Below are 26,142 nucleotides of genomic sequence, written 5' to 3'. Positions count from 1 at the left end.
ACCGGGAGTCTGGGTGCAGAGGAGAAGGACGCCACGACCTTGGAGAGGGCGTGTTCCTCCAGGCACTGGGTTGCCCTGACCTGCTGTGCCTCCTCTCAGCCTCAGTTTCCCCATCCGCTCAAAGGTCCCCCCGGTTCCCAGCCTAGGCTCTGCCTTACCTGGCTGACTTCAGCAACCTGTCTGTGTCCTCCTCTTCCTCCTCCTCGTCTTCCTCGCCCCCACCTGGACCCCGGGGTCCCTCTTCATGGAAGCCATTGGGCACGGCCGTGAGAGACAGGCGGCTCAGGACGTTCTCTGATCGGCTGCTGGAGATGGAGCACCGCAGGGGGCTGCCCAGCGCCCCCCCACCACCAGCCGCTCCCATGTCCCCCTCAGACCCCATGTCCACAGTGCCCAAGCCAGCCCCCGGCTCAGGGCTATCACGGGCCCGCTGCTGGATGAGGGGTGTCAGGGGGGCCTCGAAGCTGACGCAGCTGTCACTCTCGTCCGTGAGGCTCAGCACATCCAGGGAGTCAAGGCTGCAGTACTGGGTGCCCCGCAGCAGCTCTGACTCCACAATCTTCTCAAACGTGGCACTGAAGCCGTCCCGCACATCCGGCTCTCCGCGGCTGCCCAGCCTGTGGGATGCAAGGACCGGTCACCGTCCCGCTGTGGGGACCCCGCTACAGGGGCCGGGATGGCGCCAGTCTGTGTCTGGGAGCTCCTCGGGGGCAGGAGCAGGCATGGACTGTGTCCTGTTTATTCTTTCAGCCCATACTTGCTGGGCACTGGGTGCCAGATGCTGGGCTGGCTACTAAGGTACAGCGATGAAAAGAGACAGGCGTGGTCCTCCCCAGTGCCCACCCTGTGCCTGGCCCAGAGTAGGCATCGTTTCTTTGTCTAAATGAATGAATGGGAGGCCTCTTCTTCCACTGTGGCCCCGGGGGCTCTGCCTCCAGCCTTCCCAGAGCCATGTGGATATCCCCCAGCACAACTAGGGTCATGCTGGGTCAAATTTTTGCTGTCCCCACAGCCTGGGAGGCTCTCGGCGTGGCCGGCCACACTGCAGCTCTCAGGCTTGGCCTTGGTGTCACCTCCTCAGAAGGACTGAGGAAGGCAGGAGCACGTCACCCACCCCACTGGCCCCTCTCCTTATTCTCCAACCTCAGTGTATCTCCCGACTTCCTTCCAGCCCCTGTCAGCATGCCGCACGGTGTGTTCCCTGTTTCCCATCTGTTCCCCAGTCCCACCCCCCAACAAGGCCAGGGAACACCGAGCACACAGTACATGCTCAGGAAACCCTGCTGAATGGTGCACTGGTTGAATGCACAGATGTTTGTCAGCCCCCTGGCCCACCACACCGCCAAAGCCACTGCAGGGCCCCGGCCTGCCCAGGCAAGAGGCCTTTGGGCTGGCAGTTCTTCTGCTGCAGTGCTCTTCCCTCACGCCGAAGCCCTCCTTCCTCATCCTTTTCTCCATGAGGTCGGCCCTGAGCACCCTATTTATAACCAGGACCCACCTCCAAACACCTCAGCCCCTTTTTCCTACTTCATTTTTTCCAAAGCACTTACCCCTCCTTCCTACGTACTACATAATTATTACTTTTATGATTTATTATCTACCCTCCCCCAGACCATAAGCTCCATGACCGTAGGAACTTTTGTATGTTCTGTTCACTGATGGACCCCCAGCCCCTAGAAGAGAGCATCACACGGAGATAAACTGAGGCATCCCGGGAGGATCTGTACCCACTGGGGGGATGCACAGGGAGGAGAGGTAAGGAAGAAGACACAGTTAAAGAGCGAGATCAAGAGATCCAGACCTCTGCCCTTGGGGGAGCTCTCATCTCACTATCAGAGCCATGAATGGTCTCCCTCACTCCACTATCTCCCACCCTCTCATGCACCTGAGCAGACCTGAGAGGTGGTTCTGATAGAGGCTTAAAGACCATTAGCCCAATCTCCAAACTTCCATCTGCCCCCACCTTCAGCCATCTCCAATAAATATGCCACCTAAACACCAAGAGTACACTCCAGGAAGTCCCAGACCCTTGACCCACTACCAGCCAGGTGGCTTCCCTAGGACCTGTCTGGATGGAAACACTCACGGCCACAGGATACCTGGTACACACAGGCACCCAGCCTCACGTACTCACATTCCTATCCGCAGAGCTAGCCACACTCAGCCCTAGACCCGGATGTGCAGACCCAAGTGTGTATCCACAGCTGCACAGGCCAGGCACACACAACCCCCTCCACACACACACACAAAACCACACAGACCTATGTACATCCACCTGTTCACACATTCCTATATCCACAACCATGCACAGGGCCAGACATACATGTGCATGCCACCTGTGCGCTCTTGCTTGTCCAGGCCAGGACCCACAGCTGTGCACACTAAGACTTCTATAGACTTTCTTTCTCAGCCCACCCTGAGGTCTTCTAGACATTCACCTGTCCCATCCCCTCCTCCTCATCCAACTAGCACCTCCAAGACATGCAGGTCTCTCCATCTCCTGCTGAGGATAATAGAAATGGGGCTGTAACTCCAGTAAGCAGGACTGAAGTGAGATTCCTGGTAGAACCTCCAGAGGGTACTCAAGTGAGAGGTATCCAGCAGGGATTAATCTACAGAGCCTACTCTTCTGAGGTCAGTTACAGAATTGGGAGATCTTCATCTCCGGGAAACAAAGGGATGAACCAGATGACCTTCCACATCCAAGCATTTTGGAACTCTACCGCCCAGGCTGGGATGGAGGGTGTGTGGTCCTCTAAACCCACACAGATACAGCCCATGATGGTTTGGAGGGCTTTGGGGGTGGGAGGCACAACAGGCCTGCTGGCCTTTGAAATCTAATGGCTCTATCCTTCCAAAACACCCAGAAGCTGGACAAAACAGGAATATGAAATTCCCATTTTATGGAGGAGAAAAACAAGAACCAGAGAGGTAAATGGCTAGACCCAGGCCACATAACACTGGAGCAGCAAAATGTAGTGAGCCCCCAACCCAAGGCACCCACTTACCCCAGCTGAAGGTCCTCAGTGTCCAGACAGAGATTCCCGGAAGCATTGTCCCCCTCTGCCAGCCCACCAGCCCTCCAGGGCCTGGACTCTGCAGAATCTTCTAGAATATTTGAGTCTGGCCCCAGGACTAGGCCATTGGTGAAGGAAAGGCCAAGGCTGAGGCCATGGAGGGCCATGTCCGGGCCCTGTGTGGACTCCTCAGTGTCCACCAGAGTGCCCCTCATCTCATGCCCTGGGCTGTTGTAGCTACTGTTCAGGTCCTGACTGTGTGCCATTCCATTCTGGACCCCAGGTTCTTCCTCAGGCTCCAAGCTGGGGTCCCAGGCAGCACCACCTTCCCCAGGTAGTACAGATGGAAGCTTCTCCTCATTCATGGTAGCCGCTACTTCCTCCCCGTGCTGACTGCTCCTGGGACTCCCCTAGATCTGGAGGCGAATGAAGAGATGAAGAGGTGAGTCAGACAGGGCAGGTGCTGAGGGGTCTAAAGCCCAGCAGAACCAGCACCAGGCAACCTGCCTGGGGACAGGAGGATGGCGGAGATGATCTCAGGACCTCCTGGCTGGAATGTGGGTTTGGGCTGTGGTGTCCTCAGGCAGTAGCCCTGCTCAGGCCAGCCCCACTCACCTCTCCCCTGACCCGCATTCACCCCGTGTGCCCCAGTCCTGCCTTCCCTGTTACCTCTTACGTGTCTCTGTTGTGCCCTCCGGAATCCACCAAAGCCCTGTGAGAAAGATCCAGGTTGGGAGGAGCTAGGGAAGGGTCCAGGACTTCTCCAAACCCCATCCCTTTCCTGCTGGTGTGTGAGGCAGACAAAACTCCAGGCTGACAGCAGCCAGTCCCCTTGTTTCTTTCCATGTTCTCACCCTAACTCCAGGAGCCAGAAAAGAGTGTATCTGTGGGTGAATGGAGGGAACTGAGCTGGGCCTGCCTTTATAGGGAGATTTAAGAGAGGAGGCAAAGAAGTCAACAAAAGTGCAGCTTCCTCAGAACCAAACGCCAACCCAGAGAAACCAACCTGAGGCCCCGTGGCGGCCATCCCCAGGCCCAGCATGAGGCGCTGTCCAGGGTGCTGGGCGGGTGAGGCGCCATCCAGGACCCTCGCCTACAACCAGCGCGCCTTCCCCGCCAGGAGCCCAGCGTCCTGGCTGTGCAAGGAGAAAGGAGGAGGGCCCGGGGTTCCCCTCCACACCAGGGGCCCCCAGAGCTTACCCAGCCTTGAGAAGGGATGCCATGGAGCATTCTGGGGAGAGCACCGGAAGGGGAGCTGGGCCCTGCTTTGCCCGACTCACTGTGTGACCACCTGTGGGTCCAGGTTGGGCCTCCTTACTGCCCCAGCCAGGCCAGCCCCACTCCCCTCCACCCTGCTTTGGGTCTGTACCTCCTCTTAAAATGAGGAGACACATTTCACCTGCCATCTCCATCCCTTCCGCCTTTTAAAGCTGATCAAAACTGGCCCACATTTCCCAGAGGCTTCCTGCCCAGATGAGAGGGCAGATGCAATGCGCTGCATTCTGGCTCCCCCTCAACCCTGTCTCTGCCCCTAGCCCCACCTAATGTAAGCTGTTTCTGCATCACCCCACCCTACCCATGACCTTTGTTATCAGGGATACAGACCAGCCCCGCCAAACAACTTCCTTCCTTCCTTCTTTAGGCCTCAGCTTCCTCCAATACCCCCAGGCTCTTCTGGAGAAAGGGTCCTGAGGGTTCAGAAGAGTCTGGAGGAGAGGGACTGGTCAGCCTTCTGGGCTGCAGCAGAATAAGTTGCAAGCACAGCAATAAGAATCCTTCTTTTACTTGCCTGGTCTGAAGTGTCACCTGAGGGACTTGTTAAAATACAGATTATGAGGTCTTCCCCCGAACCTCCTAAACTAGAATCTATAGGGGTCAGATACAGCACTCTGTTATTGTTTTAAAAAAAAAAAAAGTTTAGTAAACAGTGAATTAGACTCCAAGAGGAAATTTCCCCTTAAAGAAGATGAGCCTGGATAGGAAGGTCAGTCTACTTCTCTGGGGGCTTCCAGGCCCTGGAGGGGAGATCTTCCACCACAGGACCACTTAAGATTCATTTAACACTCAGTTTTCACACATGGAGAAAAGAGGGCAGGGTAAGCAGGGATCTAGGGCCTGAGCCCACCCACCCTGAGCATTTCTCCTAGAGTTTTGAAGAGTGCAACGAGTGTAAGATTTTTCAAACAAAACAAAACAAAGAAAAGAAAATGAAACAACAACAAAATAAGAACATCTACAGATTCAAAAGAACTCTGAAGAATCCAGGCGGTAGACTATCTGGGCCCTGATCCTAGGACACCGGGGACCCCAAGGGGCTCGGCCCTAAGTGAGGGTTTCTTTCTGGTCTGCCCTAAATCCCTGCTGCTGCAGTTGCTATTTCAATCTGTTCCCTCCGGTTGTGTACTCGGAGCGGGGAGAACAGGAGGTCATCTCCTCAGCTGAGACTTTGTGGGGGGGAGGATTTCTAAAGGAAAGAGGAGGGAGAGTGGGGACTTTTGGCTTGCTGCCTGAGTTCTAGTCCTCTGGCCTGCTTTCTAGTCCAGGGGCCTGGATGTCCATTGGATCTGGGGCACAGGGCTTCAACCCAATTCCACCAGGGTGCCTCAAGCTCCCACACCACACATGGAGGTTGAACCCAGCAGGACCGAGTGCCTCCCCATTGGCAAGGGCTCTGTCTGAGGTCTTGGTGAAGCCTGAGATTTGAAAGCATAAGTGATTTCCCCTTATGCTCATGCTACACCAACCCCAAATCCAAGGTTATGAACAAATCAAGGACATCTTGGGAGGCCCCAACCTCACCCCCACAATGTCCAGCAGCTGCCTTGGGCTGGCTCCAGCCCTACCTGCCCTGCCTTGTCCTCCTGCAGCTGGGAGTGGGATAGAGGTTCTGCCAACACTGGGCACTGGGCCGTTTCCTCAGTTTCTGGGAGTGGGCAGACAAGGGGCAGCATTGAGCTCCACTCTGGGCGGGGGGCCCAGAGTCCCTGCCTGGGCTGATGGCCAGCTGAGCCCAGAAATAGCTGAGCCAGGACACCTCCTCTCTTTCTGAGCCCAAGAGAGGGGTGCATAAAGGGGGGCTTCGGGTCAGAGGTGCAAAACAATACCCCAAAACTTCACTCTGAATCATCATGTGCCTGAAATGCATCACTGTCCCCTCTGGCCTTTATGAACCCATCTGTAGAATGGGAGCATCACCTCTGCTCTCCTTCCCCAAGGCTGGTGGGAGAGCTTAAGGTCATGAATGCAAAGAAAGCAGAAATCCAAGGAAGAACAAACTCCTACAGAGATCAAGGGAAAATGGTCCACTCTTTCCACCACTACATTTGACAAATGGAGAGACTGAGGCACAGAACCAGGAAAGGCTGTGCCCAAGGTCACACAGTTGAGGAGCTGGCTCTAGAACTCAGGAATAGCTTCCTTCTGCACCTGGGTGGGCTGGAGGTGCAGGATGAGCCCTCAGTTTCCCAGGCCCTCTGTCAGATCCTCCCACAAGATCAAGGGCTCAAATCTTCAACCAGGTGGGCACCTGGGTGGCTCAGTTGGTTAAGCGACTGCCTTCGGCTCAGGTCATGATCCAGGAGTCCCTGGATCGAGTCCCTCATCAGGGTCCCTGCTCAGCAGAGAGTCTGCTTCTCCCTCTGACCCTCCCCCCTCTCATATGCTCTCTCTCTCTCTCTCTTATTCTCTCTGTCTCAAATAAATAAATAAATAAATAAATAAATAAATAAATAAATCTTCAAATCTTCAACCAGGAGACTCTACCCGAAGCAGTGACCCTGCCCCCTCCAACCCTGCTGGCAAGAGCAAGGGAGGAAGTACAGCTGGGCCACAGGGCACTGATCCCAAGCAGAAGCCTACAAATGACAGGCTGGCAGTGGCTAGATCCCCTGCATTCTCTCTCAGCATAAACCAGGCCCTGCTCCAAGCAGGGGTTCCTGCTACCCATTGCCCTTGAGATGACCTTGGGCTCAGTGGCATCTTTTTCAGCTCCAACTAAGGTGGACCCGGGATGACAATGGAACGCTGGCAGGGCCAGGGCTAAATGCCAAACTAGCCACTTTCTGGGTCTCGGCTGTGCCTAAGACAACCCTGTCCCCCTCCTCACTCTCCCCATGGCAGCTGGAATGAACAGTGAAAACACACAAAACACATTATACCCTTCTCTCACTCATAACCCTCCAAGGTCTCTCACTGCCCTTCGATTATAATTCATTCTCCTTAGCATGGCCTCAAAAAGCCTTGTCTAAGCTGGTTCACTGCCCTCTCCCCGTCCCCCACCCCATCAGCCATACTGGCCTTCTTTCTGCTCCCTGAGCTCATTCCCACCTCAGGGCCTTTGCACCAGCTGTACCCTTGGCCTAGAATGCTCTTTCCCTAGATCTCTAAGTGACTGCCTCTCCTGTCACTTAGGGCTCAACTCCAGTGCTGCCTCCTCAGAGATGCCCTCTCTCACCACCCTGCACTCTCACCCACTACTCCACCGAGCATCAGGTCTGCTGAGCATCACTTAGCAGAACTGAAACTCCTTTTTCTATTTGCTTCCTTATTTCCTGCCCATCTCCCTCAGTAGGATGTAAGTTCAGGAGGGTGGGGACTATGTCACATTCACTGTCTCCCCCAGAGCCTAGCACCAAGCCTGGCAAACAGCGGGCACTGTTTTTAAATATTTGATGAATGAATAACCTGGAGATTATCATCATCACTGTTGTAGGCAGGGGCTAAGAGATGTTGAGGAACATGCTTAGGGTCACAAAGCTGGAAAGTGGCAAGGCACTCTGCTTGGAATGATGTTGGACTGTCATAGGAATACCTTGTATGGTCACTTCCATGTAGAGATCCAAGCCAGGGGCTGTGAGAAGCCCAAGGAAAGGTCTGGAGAAGGGGACCCAGCAAAGAGATTCCAGGACCCGACATGCTGTATAAGAGGGGAGAATACACGGGTACTGAGGCCTGTGTTCATGTCTGTGAGCAAGCATATGGTGCAGGCATTTTGGGGCACAAACATACATGCACACACACATAAACACACATGAAGGGAGCTGGGCAGCCACTCATGAGGCAGTCCCCCTAGGTGATGGGGTACAGATGAGGAGCCTACAGGCCTAAGGGCAAGGTTAAGGCCAGCTAGACCAACATGACTGGGCAGCTCGGATTAAAATCATTCTGCTTTGGGAGAAGCCAGGAGCCGGAAAGGGACAACTCATTGCTTTAGGTTAGGGTGGGAGTTGGGGAAGATAGGCACCCACATTGACCACAGCAGCACCCAGTAGCCTCAGGTGGCTGGGTGGGCTTGGGAGGAGATGGGGCAATGCAGGCCCACTTGGTAGAGATGGGGACACAGGAGGCAGAGCTGAGGTGGGGAACCCATCGTGCTGAGTACTACCCAGAACAGGCAAAATCTAAGAGCCTGTGGGATGTCCAAGGGTACTTAGAGGCCAGGCAGGCTGTATGTAGAGGGGAGTGGGATCAGAGAAAATCATTCTGGAATGTCATCATAGCGGCAAATCTGAGATGCGGGTTTTGCCTCCAATGTGCTAGTGGAGTTTGGGTAAATGAAATCCCTCTCTGGCTTCATTTTTCCATATACGTCAGAGATTCTGAACCATTTTCAAGTCTTGGACTTTGAGCATTTGATGGTGCTGCGGATCCCACCCAGACGCTCACATATGTGCGCAACATTTTGAGTATTTTTGAGAGGCTCGAGCACCCCTGAAGCCCATCCATATGCCTTGGGCATGAACCGCACAAATGGGACAGTCTTCAAAGACCTCCCACCTCTGACACTGGACACTCACAGTGAGTTCCATAGGGCTACTTGCAAGACAAAGAAAATGCCGGAAGCCGGGCGCCTGGGTGGCTCAGATGGTTAAACGTCTGCCTTCGGCTCAGGTCATGATCCCAGGGTCCTGGGATCGAGTCCCACATCGGGCTCCCTTCTCCTTGGGAGCCTGCTTCTCCCTCTGCCTCTCTCTCTCTTTCTCTCTCTCTGTCTCTCATGAATAAATAAATAAATAATCTTAAAAAAAAAAGCTGGAAGCCTTCCATTGTCCGAGCTATTCCCAGCCCCTTGGGAGCCCACTCTGGACACCCCCATTAGTTCCACTGCCCTTCCCCAAACTCCTACCGCATGGACTCCCTCACTCACCTAGATTTTTGCACATGGGCCGGGATCGTCACATACACACACGAAGAGTTAAGTGAGATGATCAGTGAAAAGAGCTGGCACATGGTAAGTGCTCGGAACAGACTTTGGCCATTTGCGCCCGATGCCATTCACAGGGTCCAGGTTAAGCTCCAGGACTCCCCCGGGAAAGGGCTGGGCCACTGGCAGCAGGAAGTTCACAGGCAGAGCCCTCAGTGGAGGCCCTGGTCCCTCAAGCTCACCATGCTTCCCCCCAAGCCTCTGTCAGCCAAGGAGTCTGGAGGTCAGAGCTCTAAGCACTGTCTCCAGGCACAGACCAGCCTGGTCACATGCCTCTTCAACATCCCAACTGCTTGGGGCGAGAGGAATAACCGGGATAGTAGGAAGGGGTAAGCCTTGGGAACCTCCCCCTTCCATCCCTCAAGGTGACCCTAATCCCTCCCAACCTGCTGGGTCTGCACAACTTGGAGCACCTCATACAGCACCAAGGGCCTCAGACTGGGAGTCCAGGACAGTGGGTCAGTGCCCTGACTGTACAGTCAGAAAGACCTGCCTTCAAAACCCAGCTCCACTACCCACAGGCTGTGTGAGCTCAGGAAAGCAGCTCACCTCCCAGAGCCTCAGGGCCGTGCTCTGGAAAATGCGGCGTGCTCAGAGCATCTGCCTCGCGGGGCTGCAGGGAGGACTGAAGGAGATGGTGTGGGTGCAGCGCTCAGCTCAGAGCCGGGCACCAGCGCTGTTTCCCAGAACCCTCTCTCAGGCCTGCAGAGGAAAGGGCTGGCTGCCCCCACTGGGGATGGAATGCGCAGAGAACAGCACAGGACGTTCAGTGGGCCCTGCAGACATTGGTCCCAGGCAGCCTGTCAAGTGGCTTCTGAGGCAAGGGCTTCAGGGGCCCAGCCTGAGGGTGGAGGCAGGAGAAAGGCTCCCTCGGGGCCCAGGAGGTGGGCCAGAGAGAGTGCCCCATGCTTTCCTGAGGCAGGTGAGGACCCTACAGTCCTGACCGTACCAACACTCGCACCCCAGGCCGGGCTCCCTCCTCGTTTTCCATTTCAAGGCAAAAGAGCAACCCTAGGTACAGGGCAAGGGCCAGGGCCACAGGCTTCCCTGAAAAGGTGCCCGAGCCCTTCAGGTGGTACCGGCCAGGGGTTATTAAGGAGTCCAGCATCACCCTGCTTTCTTCCACTCAGTCTGGCCTTTGGGGAACCAGCTTTGCCTTGCGTTGTGGGCATCTGGACGGCCTTCTCTTTCTCATGGTTGGGCAGGCAGAGGTTCCCAGGGCAGGGTGCACATTTGCATCTTATCTGCATGTACCCCTGAGCCTGCTGGGACTTTCAAGCACCCCTGGGCCCAGCTCTGCAAAGGTCATTCCTTAACATCTCCTCAGGTGCTTCTCCCCCCACCCTACCCCCAGCCACTTGGCACCCTCCTTTGCTTAGCATCTGCATACATCTGCATGCTGGTTTGGAGGGCCCTCAGCCCTGATGAAACCCACGTCTGCTGTCAAATCCCAAGTTAGCTTTGTGGCTGGGAACCCTACCCCCAGCTGTCTTCCATACAGGGTGAGCCCACCATTATCTGGGGCCACATGGGACTTGGCTGTTCTGGCTAAGTGACCAGCCATTGCTCTGTCTTCCTGGAGCTTCATAGGGTACCTGGGACTCACTCTGCTTCTTGAGCCCCATTTGACCCATGAGCCTGCAGACTGAGAGTTCAACACCAAGGGCTCTAATGGACTGAACAAGCACAAGTCCTCCCAGTCAGCCCTGCCTCAGCTGATATGCCTGACTGCGGGCAGATCTCAGGGCCTCCATCTCTGAGCAGTTGCTGCCTCCAAGTCTGGCTCAACAGCCAAGAGAGATGAACCAAGAAATTTCATCATCCCTTCTCTCTGCCCAAGTTTTACTTATCCCCTACTCCCGAGATTCTCACATTCTGTCTGTCCCCCACTCCCCAAAACCTACCTCTCTTCATCTTCCCCTCTGACCTTTCCCCCAACCCCTCCCCAACCTCTTGATGTTGTTGCCCCACTTGACCCCACCCCTGCGGAGTACCCGCTCCCCCCGCCCACTTCCCCTGCCTGCTCCTGTCTCTGATTTAGGACTTCAGCACAGGGTCTGACAAAGGTTGTGGTCTCCTTGAGGCTGGAGGAAGGAAGCAGCATGTGCATGAAACCAGCAGGTGTGAAATGGGCTGTAGTGGGCCGTTCCACTATTGCCGCCCATGCCCATCGTTGAGAGTCCCTCCTATTCAGCCATAGCCCACTGGCAGAAGATGTGGTGCCTGGTAAACAGCCTCACCCCTTGATGGACAGTACATGGGGCAGGAGAGAAAGAGGAGTCAGGAATGACAACAGCATTTGGGCAGGGTGGAGCTGCCATTCCTGAGATGGGAAAGACCGGGTGGAGCTGGTCTGGGGAGGAAGATCGGGAGCTCCACTTTGGACAAGTTGAGTTTGAAGGGTCTAGTAGACATGACAGCTGAGATGCTAAAAGAGCTACTGGAGCTCAGGAGAGAGCTCAAAAGTGGGGATATAAATGTGGGAACTGGCAGCACGTAGGTAGGTGTACTTAAAGCCACAGGACCAGATGAGATCGGCACAGGAGTGGATGTAGATGAGGAAGACCAGCCATGCAGGGGCTAAGTCCTGTGATACTGCAATGTTCAGAGGCGGGGTGGGGGGGGCGGTGTTGAGCAGAAGGACACTGAGGAGGATCAACCAGGAGGCCAGAGGCAAACAAGAATGGACGTGCTGGAAGTGAAAGAGAATATTTCAAGAGGGCGCCTGGGTGGCTCAGTTGGTTGAGCGACTGCCCTCGGCTCAGGTCATGATCCTGGAGTCCCGGGATCGAGTCCCGCATGGGGCTCCCTGCTCAGCAGGGGATCTGCTTCTCCCTCGGACCCTCCCCCTCTCGTGTGCTCTCTCTCTCTCAAATAAATAAAATGTTTTTTTAAAAAAAAAAGAGTATTTCAAGAATTGGGAGAAACTGAATGTGTCAGATGCTTCAGATGAAGACTGAGACTTGGCCACTGAGGGTAGCAACATGGAGGTCAGTGGTGACCTTGAAAAGAACAGTCGGTGGAAGGAGGTGAAAGCCCAGTTGGAGTGGAGTCAAGAGAGAGAGAGTGGGAGGAGAGGACCAGGAGATAATGAGTCCCGACAACCCTTCTGGGGAGCTTTGCTACGAAGGAGAGCAGAGATGCTGTGGCAGCGGGACGGAGAACACAAGAGAGCCGTCTTGTAAGACAGGAGAGACAGAGCAAGTATCTGCTGGTGGAAGGATCCAGTACAGGAGGAACTTATGCAGGAGGGGCCCTGGCTGCAGCGATGCCCTCGAGCAGGCCACAGGGGACAGGAATCTGGCACACAAGGGGAGGGGTAGCCTTAACCAGGGACAGGAACGCCTCACCCCCAGCGACAGGAGGAAGGCAGAGCCGTGGGTGCAGATGCGGTAGATGGGTGAATGCAGCACTGCGAGTCTGAGAAAGTCCTGATTGCTTCTATTTTCTCAAAGAAGTAGGAAGCAGTATCACCAGCTGAGAGGGAGGATGGGGAAAGAGGGGCAAGGATGGAGGGTAGAAGACAAAGTGTGAAACAGTCGGCAGGTAGGGAGAGAGGAGACGGACTCAGGACCCATGGTGGGCATGCGGACAGCACTAAGGACTCGCCTGAAGCTCACGGTTTTGAACTTCAAGTGAGACCAGTCAGGGTAGTGGTTTCTCTCAGCCTCGCTCAGCAGCACAGGTACAGTTGTGGAGCAGGCTGGACGTTGGATTTAACCAGGGCTGGGCTTTTGCCAAGAAAGTATGAAGAAGCAATTGAGTTAAGGGAGTTGGGGGTCTGCACAGGAGGGATTATCCTGAGCTTTATAGCGGCCCCTGGCCCACGCTGAAACTCCCTCCCCTGCTGGGGTCTGAAAGCCCCCCACCTGTTCCCTGCTGTGAGTCACGAGTGGCCTTCCCTCTGCCCTCATCCCCAAATGAGCTTCTGAGAGGGCGGCCATGGGTGGCCACCGAGACCTGAGAAACGAGCTTCTCACACACCGTTCCTCTAACCTGGAAAGTAACGCGGACCCCCACACATTCAAAACTGCATCCTCCATCACCCTTCCCAGGCCATCCCAGACAGCTCTCCCCCGCTCCAGTCAGACGCCAGTGCCTATCCGTTCAGCCTCCTCCATCTCTGCTTGTCCTCCTTCCACCTCCCACCTGCCACATCTGGGGCCTAGCAGGGCCGCCACACCACCGACTCTTTTCCCACCGTGCATTCCCTCTGCGTGCCATACGCAGCAGCCCCAAACCCAGTGCCCGACCTCTCGTACTGGGCCACATCATGGCCGTTGGACCGGTCCTTGTCCACCACACTGGCCCTGCCAATCCCCCTCCATCCTCCTCACACACATCTGTCCCATTACTCTCCTCTCTAAAGCCCTTGGTGGCTCCCAGTGTCTTCAGAGAAAGGGCCAGCTCATCAGCCCACATTCCAGGCCCCACCCCCTTCCTTCCTGCCCTGGCCCCATCCACCCCCTCTCCCTCACTACTTCCAGCCCCCAGTCGTGGCTCACCCCCACACCACCCCTGAGGTTGGGAGTTCCTCGAAGACCTCATCAGCGTCTGCTGAATCACCCCTCTCCAGTATGTGGTCTGAAGTACGGGTTCAGTCAGTTTTGCTGACCTGGTACGTGGATGACCAGGTGGATGAAGCTTCTGGAAGCGGAAAGAGAGAGGAATGGAGTGAAACAAAGGGATTCCTTAGCCAAGTGGCCTCACTTCACTGACCACCTATTATAGGACGAGCTGAGGACATCTTCTTCCCAATGAGAAACACTGAGAAGAAGGCAAACATCACCTATCGGATATTCCTGCCAAATAATGTTTAAGGTGGATCTACTCATGAGCAAACAACAAGACAAGTTCAGAATGTGGGACATTCTACAGGAAGAGTGACCGGGGCTCTTTAAAACTGACAATGTTATAAAAGACTTTAAAAAACAAAAAAAAAAAGGACAGGGAGATTGTTCCAGATTAAAGGAGAAATAACTAAATGCGATGTGTGATCCTTGATCAAAACTTATTTTTACAACAGCTATAAAGGATATTACTGGTACAACGAGAGAAATTTGAATATGGATTACATACTAGGTTAAACTGCGTCATTGTTAAACTTCTTGAGTATGACAATATATAGTCATTATGTAGAAAAACGTCCTTGTCTCAGGAAATTCATGCTGAATTATTCAGAGGTGAAGTGTTATGATATCTGCAACTTACTTCCAAAAGGTTCAGAGAGAGAAACACAAATGTGGGTAAAATGTCAACAGTTGGCAAGTCTAGGTCTCTAGGTGAAGGGTATATAGGTGGGTGTTCATTGTACTGCCAGGTGTGACGAGACAAGAAGTCAGGCGGGAAGGAAAGGAGTGGAGAGACACATTCCAAAGAGGGGAGCTCCAGGCCCCGCTTGCCTGGGCACGAGTCAAAGCGACAGTCCTGCACTCCAGCAGGCCACGGCTGGACACCAGAGTCAGTCGGGGCCGGCACAGCCCTGGAGTGGCTCACCACCTAAAAAGGATCAGATCCCTAGGAAGACTTACCCGTGAGCAAACCCACTTAGAAGGACAAGGGCCCTGCAGGAAACAGCTGGGTCCCAGGGAGACCAGCAAGGCAGCCCTGCCCCACCTCTGCCTGAGCTGTGGCAGGAAGCCAGGACCGGCCCAGGCTCACCACTCCCCCCAAACACCCCTCAAGGGGGGACAGTCTAAGTGTATCCTCCTGTGTGAGGAGCCAGGCTAAATATGGAGCCCCAGACATAAGATGCCGCTCAAAACAGATTTTCCTGGAAAAGACCATCTGGCAAAGGATGTCTAGAACATCTTCTGTCATGGGAGGCCGTGTCATTTTCCTGCAGGCAAACATCCTGAATGGGAATGCCTCGATCCCGCCTCTCTAGAAGATCCTAGCTTAGTGCCTCAGTTTCCCCCAAGGTCACTCCCATGCTCCACATGGAAATGCACGCAGTCACCTCCCTCCTAAATTGCATCTCCGGGAAGAAGAGAATGAGATTGGGGACATAGGTCCAAGCAGCAGACAGTTCTGCCCAGGTACAAATCCTGAGCTTCAATATCCACCTCCACAAAATGGGAATACTGGCAGTATCTCCCTCTAAACGTGGTTGTATGAGAGTACTCTGCCAGTGGTAGTGCTCCATGCACAGAAGCTCAGCAAGGTAATGTCCCCCCACCCCGGAGCCCATCCCTCTCAGTGCTGTCAATATATTTCCCTATACACTGGGGAAAGGGGGCTCTTGGGTGGGCAGGCCTCTCCTCCAGAGATAGGAGGTGAGTCGGGGAGGCCAGCCGGCCCGTTTTACTGATTCAGAGATCCCAGGTCACAGAACTTGTAGCTTCCCTGGGAGGTAGGGCTCCTAACCTTCCAGGGAAGAGGGTGGAGAATGACTGTATTTGCCCAGGGATAGGGGGTGGGCTTGGAGGTAGTCGTAATGCCTCGTACCTGCTCTCCCTCAAGCTGCCTGAATAACCCCCCATTAAGTAGCTCTTCCTTCCAGGGTCTGGAAGAAGGGGCTAGGGAACCTAAGAAAGTTCAAACGCCTCTCCTTAGACCCAGGCTGTCCATCTGCCCTGGCCAAGCCCTGAGCCCTCTCCCTGCTCCCCATTCACCCACCCATCAAGCTCAGCCTGGCTTCTCCTGAGCCCGCCAGGAATTTCAGACCCACTTCCATTGTGGCTAGTGCTTCTGTCCCTAGTTTCCTTCCAGGGTCCCCCCAAGATGGCCCCAAGACAAAGGGATAGGCTGGGGCAGTGCCCCCCCCCAGGGGGGGGCCTGTGTGGAGACAGTGTCCCCTGTTCTGATTCAGGGAGTCCCCAGATCCTCCAGGGACAGCAACAGTCAGAATACCTCCTCTTAGGAGGGGGTCAGCTGGGCAGGGTGGTCCCTACATCTGGATTCCCTGCCCCACCCCAGCCCCAGCAGCGGGCTCTAAGGACCCCTCCCTCCCTGCAGCTGCCACGGCCATTATGTGCCTTCTCAGCCTTGCCTGCTGCCTGCCACGCCCCCATGCAAGCCCCTGTTCCAGCAGCAGAGTCCAGAGCTGGGAAGGCCTGGCCGCCAAGCCAGGCTGTCAAAGTTAGGAAACTGGAAACAGAAATAAATCCTCAAAGCTGCTCCGTGGTAAAGGTAGCTGCCAGCAGGCCCTGGCAACCACCCAACACCCTGGGTCCCCTGCCACCAAGCTGCCACTGGCACCCCATCAACGCACACATGTACCTCAGATTATACAAAAGGGGGGGGATCGGGAGGCAGAGCCCAGAAGGCAATCGGGCCGGCTGGCCCTGAATGGCCCTGCAGGCTGGCCTGGGGTTCTCTGGTGGCGCCCCCACTCCCTGGCCCAGACCCGGCCAGCCCCGGGCTTCCTCTCACGGCCCCATCTCCATGACAACCGTATCCTTCGGATGCTCCAGCCGCCACGGAATTGATCTCAAAATGTAGCTTTGTTAGCAGACCCCAGCGGGCATGGAGGGCGGAGGGCGGCGCCCTCCAGCATGCCTTACCTCTGCCCCCCACCCCAGCATCCCTTCCTGGCCCCTAACCCGACTTCGGGAGAGGTGAGGTCCCAGGGAACGAGGGCCTTGGGGACCAGGTGGCCCCGCGGCCCCACTCACCGCTCCTGGTCCCAGTCGCTGGGTCCAGCCTCTCACGGCGGGGCCATGCGGAGGCCTCCGCTGGACTGACCGTCCCGCTCCGCCGCCGCCTGTCGGGATTCCCCGTGCCCACTCCAGTCCCTTCAGGTGTCAGAGCCGAGGCTGTGGAGAAGCTGAGCAGAGATGGGGGGACGGACGGCAGGAGGGAGGGAAGGAAGGAGAGAAGGAGGGAGGGAGGAGCGGGAAGGGCGGGGAAGGGCGGGGGGACTGCAGGCGGGGTTGGGTAGCGGGAGCGGAGCCGGAGGCGACAGCCGCCACTCTGGCCGGCCCACCCGCCACGCCTCCGCTCCCAGGTCCCCACTGTGTGCCCTGAGCCGGCCAGGGAGGGTGCGGCGGGCCCCTTCCCGCACAGCCCCGCGCCCGGCCCTTTAAGAAAGTGGGGGAGGGGAGCGCTGCGAGGTTCCGCACCACCCCCCCCCTTCCAGCCGGGCCCCAGCTGTCCTCTAACCCCGGGTCAGACCCGGCCACCGCTGGGGTGGGGGGGCAGGACCCTCAGCATCAGACCCTGAGCCCTCAGGCTCAGCTCAGCCCTCCTCCAGGTGAAGGAGGGAAGAGGTCTTTGCCCTGCTCCAAAGGTGGGTTCCTCCACTAACTCTACACCCTCCTCCCCCCAACACACAAGCCCAGAGAGACCCCACCCAGAATGTGGGACAAGGTGGCCCATCTCAGAGATCAGTAAACTGAGCCTGCCCTACCTACCTACCTACCTACCTACCTACGGAAACAGAGAGAGGCACAGACAGACCTGGGGTATGGGGTGAGAAGGGGGGCTCAGGACAGAAGATCAGACAAAGGAGAGATACCCTGAGGGAGGGAGAGGGGAAAGGTGGATCCAGTCAAGAACACAGACTCTCGGCGCCAGGTCAGGGGAAGGCTACCTAGGCAGAGAGATACAGATGCTGTGGGCTGTGAAAATCATCTCCCAGGGGACCTGCCCCACAGTTCCCCACATGCTGGTCACTACCTCGAAGACCTCCCCAGCTCAGGACACTAGCTCTGAAGAAGAAGGGTAACAAGAATGCACCTGGACTAGACACCCAGAAGAACTTCCTAGCCATGAGGCTCATCATACAGGGCAAGATTCCACCTCTCACACAGGTAATAATGGGCCCCCACCCGTAGGGATCTACAGAGACCAGAAGCTGGGGGGAGCAGGTCCAGTTCCACTAAAGAGGGAGATCAGGGTAGGGTCAGCCCTACCACCGAAGGCCACTTTCCACAACTGTCAGCCCCCAGGGTCTGTTCACTACCCTGGGCTCCCTCCCATCTCCAGATCTTTGCAGGCGTTCCACCCTCTGCCAGGTCAGGCCTTGATCCTGCTATGCTCAATGAACTCCTACGCAGTCCTCAAATCCCTGCTTAAACACCCCTTCCTCCAAGAAGCTTTCTGTGACCTTCTTTCTACCTACACACACACACACACACACACACACAGAGTTAGGGCCCTTCTTCTTAGAGAGCAGAGGGTGAGAGAGGGGAGAGAATTTGCTGACCTATTCGGGTGTCTAAGCTGTGCAAGATGGAGTAATTGGAGATTCAGGGTGTGAGCTGTGATTAGTCTCCTCCCTTTTCAAGCTGGGCCACAGCTGAACCTGGGGTTTCATCAACCATAGTGACACTTCTGTTATTACCTGTACATCCACCATGTGCCAGAGTCCACAGTAAATGCCTTCCATGTGTTATATTTAAGCCCCAGAACAATCCTGCAACCCATTTTACAGATGAGAAAGCTGAGACCCAAAAGCACTGGCCACTTGCTTAAGGTCCCAGGAGGTCTCATCCTGTGGACACAGCTGGGCAGTTGAGAGGGCACTCGGACCACAACCCTTTCCTGCCCATCAAACCCAGAGAGATTGCCACAGAGCCCAAAAACAAGGGGTCCACTCTACTGCAAGTGCCCAGGATCTCCTTGGAGGGCACAGAGGGAACACGGCTTCCCTGCGGTCCTGCCCTCTAAACTTCCGCCCTCTGCTACCTGTAGGCAGGGATGGGTGGCAACCAACAGGAGCCGTGGGCGAAGGAGAGGTGACAGGGCTTTGCTTCCATATTCCCCAGGCTCAGGAACCATGACCTCAAGTTATAGCCAGACAAACTTTCTGAGCCTCCACTTCCTCAACTACCCAGTAAGGATGGTAATAACCCCTCTCTTGTGGGCCTGGGGTGGGATGAAAGGAGCTGTTATGCTCAGTGCCCACCCACCCAAGACCTGACCCCCCGATGCACTCAACAGGCTGTGGTTATTCCAACCGTAATGAGCGACCCATTCATGGGATGGATCATTCATTCTCTGTGCACCTAGATGGACTGTGAGCCCCCTGAAGGCAAGGTCTTTCTTGTTCACCATGTATGGTCAGTACCTAATGCGGTAACTACATGCAGGAGGAAAGAATAGATGCAGGGAGGGAGATACAGCCGTCTCCCTGCTTCATCTGGCGCACAGAACCTAGTCCCTGGCCTGGGTCTGCTCCCCATCACTGGCAGCTCTGGGAGCCTGTTGCACTGGGCATGGGCTGGCCAGGGCCAGAGGCCTGGGCTCTAATCTAACCCTGCTGCTTCCCGGCTGTGCGACCACGGGCAGCCAGATCCCCTCCCTGAAACTCACTGCACCGTGTGAAGTGCAACTAGCTCAAAGGGCTCGAAGGGCTGTCACAAGCCCACAGAAGGCCCCTGTGTGAGAGGGTGCTGTGGTGCACTGGACACAGGAGAGAGAGTTACTGTTATTCCCCGTAGCTACTTCTGCCTCCTGAAAGAGTACAGGGTCGGCATCTCCCCACCCAGCAGCCAAAAGGCACTACATTCCTCAGCATCCCTCCAGGGCAAAAAACAATCAGCAGCTTCTCCCCCCTCCTCCTCCCCCACCTTTCCCCACCCACCCTGAAGGTGAGTTTCAGGAAGGCAGGTGCTGGAGGCTGGACAGGGGCATGGGGCCCAGCTTCCAGCCCACTTAGCCCAGCACAGCCCCTGCCACAGTGAGGCCTCTACCTGACCTCCTGCCTCCCCAGACCCAGGCAGGGCCTCCTCCTCTTCCTCGGCCTGAGCAGAGTGGGGCATCCCGGTAGGAGAAGAGGCCAGGACCTGAGACCCACCACCTGGAGGAAAGCATATGGATCCAGGGGAGGCTTGGCCCAGAGAGCATCTGCAACACCCCATGCTCCCATCTTCCAGCTGGTGGACTGAGGCCAGGAAATGAGAGGCTGTGTAGGGATTCCCCAGGCCAATCCTGGAGTACTCGGTGAGCACCTACTGTGTGCCCAGCCATGCACCAACCCTGCCCTTGCCCCTTCACCCCCAACATAAAGGCCCCAGCCCACCTGTCCAGTGTCCTCTCCTGACACCTCACACCTCAAATGTGATGCTCTAGGACCCCACCCACCCTCATACACCCTGACCATTTCTAATAACCTTACTTTGCTTATGCTGGTCCCCTGCCTAGGATGACTTCTCTTCACTCACTCTCTCTTGCTAGTTCCTCTCAACCCTCCAGCCCCGCTCCAGCTATCATACCATTTCTTTTCCCCCAACATCGCAAAGCTCCTTGAAGAAATTGTCCATGCTCTCCAATTTCTCTCCCATTCTCTCTTGAACTCACTCCCATCTGACTCTCACCCCTTCATCCACACTTATTCCATTGACACTGCTCATCAAGGTCACCAACACAGCTAATGAGTACGGATATACAGGTTGGGCACTGCACAAAGGCACCTGGGGCACACAAGGGGTGGAGAAGGAGCTAAAATCCAGCTTGCCGTCCCCTCACCATGCTGTACCTGGTACAAGGCGACATCGGGCTGGGGAGAGACACCTTTTCATTTATACCAAAGTATCTCCCTTCTGCATGCCTGTACACTGGGTCCACCTAGAGGAGCTAGCTCTTTCTCCTCTTTATACAAAGGGACTAGATAGACTGACTGGGGCCTGGTCCCTAGGGACCACTGTAATGTCAAAACCAAAAGTCAATTCTCACACCCCATCTTAACTTATTGGCAGCATCTGCCACACTTGATCAGCCTTCTTCCTCAAAACAGTTCCTCCCGCTAACTTCCAGGACTCCTACTGCCCTCCTATATCCCTGGCCATACCTTTTCACCTTCCTTTTCTGATTCTTCCTCCACTCCCTGGCCAACAAGTGCCGAAGGCCCCAGGTGTCAGTCCCCTGTCTTCTTTTCCAGCTCCCTCTCCCCTGGTGACCCCATCTGGCCTCAAAGCCCATCTAAACCCCAAGGATCCTCCTGTGTGATTCTCCAGCCTGAACCTCGTCCCTCTCAGGTCATACCCAGCAGCTGACCTGAGGTCTCCACGAGGATATGCAAGGAGCAGCTCCAACTCATCCCAACCAAAACCGACCTCTTTGCAGATGCCACCACCTTCCTTCCATCAGCTCAGGCTGAAACTCAGGCATCGTCCTTGCCTCCCACACGCCACATGCAATCCCTCAACACACCCTATGGGATCTACTTTCAAAACAGGTCTCCAGTTGGCCACTGCCCATCAGCTCCACTGCTACCACCTGGCTGCAGCCGCCATCGCCCCCTCATTGGTTCCCCTGCTTGCCCCCAGCCCTGCTACCGGCATTCCCAACACGGCAGCCAAAGAGATCCTGTTCAGTGTCAGCCAGATCATGTCTCTCCTCTGCTCAAAATCTTCAAATGGCTCTCATGTCACTGAGAGTTAAAGCAAAGCCTTACAATGGCTATAAGTTCCTACATGATCTGGGCCCCGCCACCCGTCTGACCTCCCTCCTCTCTAGCCACAGGGGCCTCCTCGCTGATCCTCTCACACATCAGGCACATTCCCACCTCAGGGCCTTTGCACTCGCTATGCCCTCTGCCTGAAACTCCTCCCCTAGGTGGCTGCATGGCTTAGCCCTCACCCCCTTCAGCTCTCTGCCTAAAATACTACGAGTCTCCCCTTGGCCGGCTTGCTTTTCCTCCAGAAGACATCTTTACATCCTACATGCCTACTTGATTATTCTGGTTATTGTCTGTCTTCCTACCACCCCTATCATCACTAGACCATAAGATCCAGGAGAGCTGGAAATTTGTTCTTTCACTTCTGTACACCCAGGGCCTAGAACATTGCCTGGCCCATAGCAGACACTCGGTAAAGTGCTCAGATAATGAACACACCAGCAGATAAAGAAAGGAAATAACCACAGATACCAAAGTGTACTCTGAGGAAAAAAAAAAACGGGGATGTGACGGCCTCTAGTTAGAAGAGTGGGAGCACCTTCAACCAGGTGGCCAGAGGAGGCCTCCCTGAGGATGTGCCCCCAGACTGGGCACACCCCGTCCCAGCACACACAGCACCACCACCTTCCCCCATCACAGCACACATCACGCTCTGCCATTCCTGTCTGGATAGTCCATGAGGGCAAGGACCCTTCCCACTCTTCTCTGGATCCCCACTTCCTCTAGAGCCCAGGGCCAGCATACAGTAGGCACCCAAAGGGTGATAAAACCAAAGAATGGATGGATGGATGAGAGATCATGGACAAATCCATGCATGAGCCATAGGACTCTGACAGAGCCCAAGACAGGGAAGCTGTGCGGTGAGGAGCAGGCAGGAAGCCACAGAGGCCTAGGATGGAATGGAATCCTTGGACCCTCAGGGTCTTCTCTGTATAATCCCCCGCATCACCTATGACTCCTATGTTAGCCGAGAGGGAATGTGGGGAGGAAAGGCCATTGTCAATGGCCATCCTGTGGCCATGAGGATGATGGTTCAGCCATTTGTTCAACAAACATTTACTGAGCAACTACCGTATGCCCTGTGCCAGGCCGGGGGAGGAGGGTGGGCAGGGCCCAGACGAAGTCCCTCCTCCTACAGCTCACAGCCTATCGGATGATTTCCCAGAGGAAACACCCCTGTAGGTAGAGCTGCGGGGAGCAGGCAACTTCTCTGCTTCATCCCAGTTATCACAAAATGAGATCAAATTTTAAGTATGAGTTTTACTAGTCTCCTACCTACTACCTCCCTGGACTGGGAACTCCAAAGAGGACAAGAACTGGGTCTTTTTACTCCTGGGTCCCCAGCGTCTAGCAAGGGCCTGGAGCATTGTAGGAGCTCAATACATGCTGAATAAATGGATGAATGAAGAACTGAGTGGGAGACTACAAGCAGGACCTAAGGATGGTAAAGATTTGGGCTTGCAGCCAAGAGAAGGACATGCTGGGAAAGGCCACACAGCTGAGCAGGCCTGAGATGCGGGAAGGTCTCCGGGAGGACAGCAAGGCCAGGGGCAGGAGGAAAAGGAGAAGGGAGACTGCTCAACATCTGAGAGTTGTCTGTCCTACCCCCACCTCCCAGCAAACAGGGCCCTGACAGCACTGGTCCAGAGCTAGTGGACAAAACCCTATAAGGAGTGCCAGGGACTTGGAGTACCTAGAGCCAGCCGGCTGCGGGCCCAGGGCACAGGCAAAGCCTGGCCCAGAACTTTGTCTGAAGGTCTTTGTGGGCCTCTGGGAGCCTGTCCAAGAGGATGCTGGGAACTGGCTAGGTGCTATGGGGTGAGCACTGTCCTGCTTCCAGAGGTCCACCTGACCCTCCAGGCCTGGGTTATGGGGGTTAGAAAGAGGATCCCCGTCTGCCGCCCAAATCCTTATCCCTGGGGAGAGACCACCACCCTCTCCCAGGAAGTCGGGCCACCGCCTAGCATTAGAGTGGCCAGCAGATCCCATCCTGGTTACTGAGGCCCAGGGAAGATGCAGCTCTGCTAGAGGATGCACAAAGTTCGGGTTGAAGCTGACCCTCCCCTCACCCAGCGTTCCTCTCCTAACCGCCCCCCCCCCCGGCCCCCTGCCCTCAGCCCTCAGGAAGCCCAGCCGGAGAGAGGAGGGCGAGCTAAGAGCCGCGGACTCCTGGCCTGGGAGGTGCCTCAAGCTGCAAGTTCCCGGGAGGGCGAGCTCGGGGCTGGGAGCGGAGCCGTGCGAAGCCCAGGAGGCTCTCTGCTTCCCTCTGCTGGCCGGATTCAGAATTACCAGAGCGTCCCGCGTCACCAGGCCAAGCCGGGTCCTGGGTGCTCCGCGGCGGGCAGCCCCCCTCCCAATCTCTTATCAAGAAAGGAAGAGACTCGAGGTCGTATGGGTCATCTCCCTGCCTCAGCACCAGGCCCAGCCGTGCCCCGAAGTCCAGCCGCAGGCTCTCTAACCAGCCTCCGTGCGGGATGCTCGCTCTTTCTGGCAGTCCTTTACCTGGTCCAACCTGAGTATCTTCTCAACTTGACCCAGCTGTTTCCGAAGGCCACGCTCTTCCAAAATACGGATGGAAAAATGAGGCTCCACTGACTATCCCATGGAGACCCAGGCCCCCCTCTTCTTTGGAACTGAGGGGAGTGCAGATACCTCTCCCCCCCTCCCTCCCCCACCCCCCCGCCGCCGGGAAAGCAGGAGTCTAACTGGCCGAGATCGGCAGGCAGGCCGCCCTGCCCAATCCCTTCCGGAGCTCTTCTAAAGGCGGTCTAGCCGAGAATGAGCTCTTTTGGGGTCAGGGCGTCATCTGCTGGTGGCTACAAGAACTGCACCTGCCCCGCCAGGCACGATCACTGGCCAGGCAGGAAAAACCTCCGATAATAATCATAGCAGCTGATTTTTATTAAGAGTGTTCCGTGGAGCCAGGTTCATACTGAGTTCTTGGCATTATCTCATTTCACACATTATCTCATTTCACACATTATCTCATTTCATCCACGCAGAAACCCGATGAGGTGGACAGCATGCCTTCCATCTTGCCTATGAGGAGCCTGAAGCTGGGAAAGTTTAGTGTCCTACCCCAGAACACACCTCTAGTAAGTGGCAACGCCCGAGTGTGCACTTGAGCTGGCCTATTTCACGTGCACTGGGGCGGGAGGGAAATGGCAGATCAGGAGTAAGCTCTAGGGGGAAGATCTCTGCCTTCCTACTTCTACCCAACCTTGGGCACAATCCCTCTCAGCCTAGCTTGCTGCTGGCAGAACAGGATCCGTCTGTGTTGCCCCAGTAGGGTCCATGACCCTCTCCCCCGACAGACTGAGACTCCTCTAGTGCAGGCCAAGGCAAATCTGTTCCCTTGTTCCCTCCACTCAGCACTAATAATTGAAAGCATAGGCCCCCTCACTTGAGACTGCCCCTGGGGCCACCCCCCCACACACACGCTGCAGGCCCTACTCAGCCCCTTCCTCACTTCCCAGTTCACGAGCTTAGGCAAGTACGGTGTAGGTGGTTGCAAGGGACACAAACCAGCTTCCATGAAAAGAGGCTCAAGTAAATGAAAATTCCAGGAGCAGATTCAGCTGCAGGTAGCACTGCATCTAGGCTCCCAAATGTCTCTCTCCAAATCTGTAGCCCAGTATTCCTCTGGGGTGGCTCCATTTCCAGGCAGGCTCTTCCGACAAAGTAGCAAAATGGGTACGGCAGCTCTGAGCTTACGTCTACCTTTGAGGAAAGAAGCCTTCCCTATCCCGAGAATGTAAGCGAAAGTCTCAAAATTCAGTCTCATTGGCCCAGCCGGGGAACTAGGCCCTGAACCAATCACTGTGGCCCCCCTGGGAGGGAGGAGTGGAGTCAGCCCAGGAGATCCATGTGGACTGCTGGGGGGAGCAGATAGGTCCCAAAGGCCCAAAGGGGAGAGTTACCAGGAGCAGGAGGACCATGGCTACATGGCGAACAGCACTAACGTCTGCGACACCCAGCCACGCCAAAGCCCACCCTCTCTTGGCTCCAAAGCCTTTTTAGATTGCAGACCACTTCCCAAATCATCACACTTTCTTTCTTCATTCCTTCTTTCAACAAATTTTTATTGAGGCCCTACATGTACCAAGCACTATTCCAGGTGAATCATATCAGCAAACAAAAGAGAGGGAAATCCATGACCTCCGGGATCATTTCTTTAAAAAAAAAAAAAAAGATTTTATTTATTTATTTCAGAGAGAGAGTGTGCGTGTGAGAGAGAACGTGCAATCATGAGTAGGGGGAGTGGGTGAGGGAGAAGCAGGCCTCCCGCCGAGCAGGGAGCCCGATGCGGGGCTCGATCCCAGGACCCCGGGACCATGACCTGAGCCGAAGGCAGACGCTTAACGACTGAGCCACCCAGGCGCCCCCAGGGTCATTTCTCGTGGGGGTGAGAGTAGAAAAGAAACAATAAACACAAGAAATAAGTAAAATTTATAACAGAGACAGTGACAAGTACTACAGGGGGAAATAGGGCAGCATAATGGGGTTAAGGAGGGTGGACAGGGTGACAGGTATGGCAACTTCAGATAGAACACTACCAGAAGACTTTGAGAAGGTGGATT

The 26,142-nt window shown here is 55.5% G+C and overlaps 1 protein-coding gene across 7 annotated transcripts in view; it reads right to left on the bottom strand.

The window, feature by feature from the left end:
• Positions 1 to 24,217, bottom strand: part of PSD2 (pleckstrin and Sec7 domain containing 2) — a 55,092-nt gene extending 30,875 nt beyond the window's left edge. For 2 of the 7 annotated variants that reach the window (XM_027606312.1, XM_027606313.1), the window contains exons 1-3: positions 16,836 to 17,017; positions 3,009 to 3,433; positions 159 to 617 (exon numbers count right to left, since the gene is read on the bottom strand). In XM_027606312.1, the coding sequence (XP_027462113.1) occupies positions 159 to 617; positions 3,009 to 3,382 (833 nt within the window). In that variant the 5' untranslated portion in view covers positions 3,383 to 3,433; positions 16,836 to 17,017. Of the gene's footprint in view, positions 1 to 158; positions 618 to 3,008; positions 3,434 to 3,686; positions 3,730 to 4,217; positions 4,296 to 16,835; positions 17,018 to 24,064 lie in introns of those variants that run through there. The other 5 variants (XM_027606309.1, XM_027606306.1, XM_027606307.1 and 2 more) reach the window with 5 other exon arrangements.
• Positions 24,218 to 26,142: the final 1,925 nt, after the last annotated feature.

The sequence above is a fragment of the Zalophus californianus genome, chromosome 5, assembly GCF_009762305.2.
Source record: "Zalophus californianus isolate mZalCal1 chromosome 5, mZalCal1.pri.v2, whole genome shotgun sequence".
Taxonomy (NCBI): domain Eukaryota; kingdom Metazoa; phylum Chordata; class Mammalia; order Carnivora; family Otariidae; genus Zalophus; species Zalophus californianus.
The sequence above is the reverse complement of the archived record's forward strand: the minus strand, read 5'-3'. Positions and strand labels throughout refer to the sequence as shown.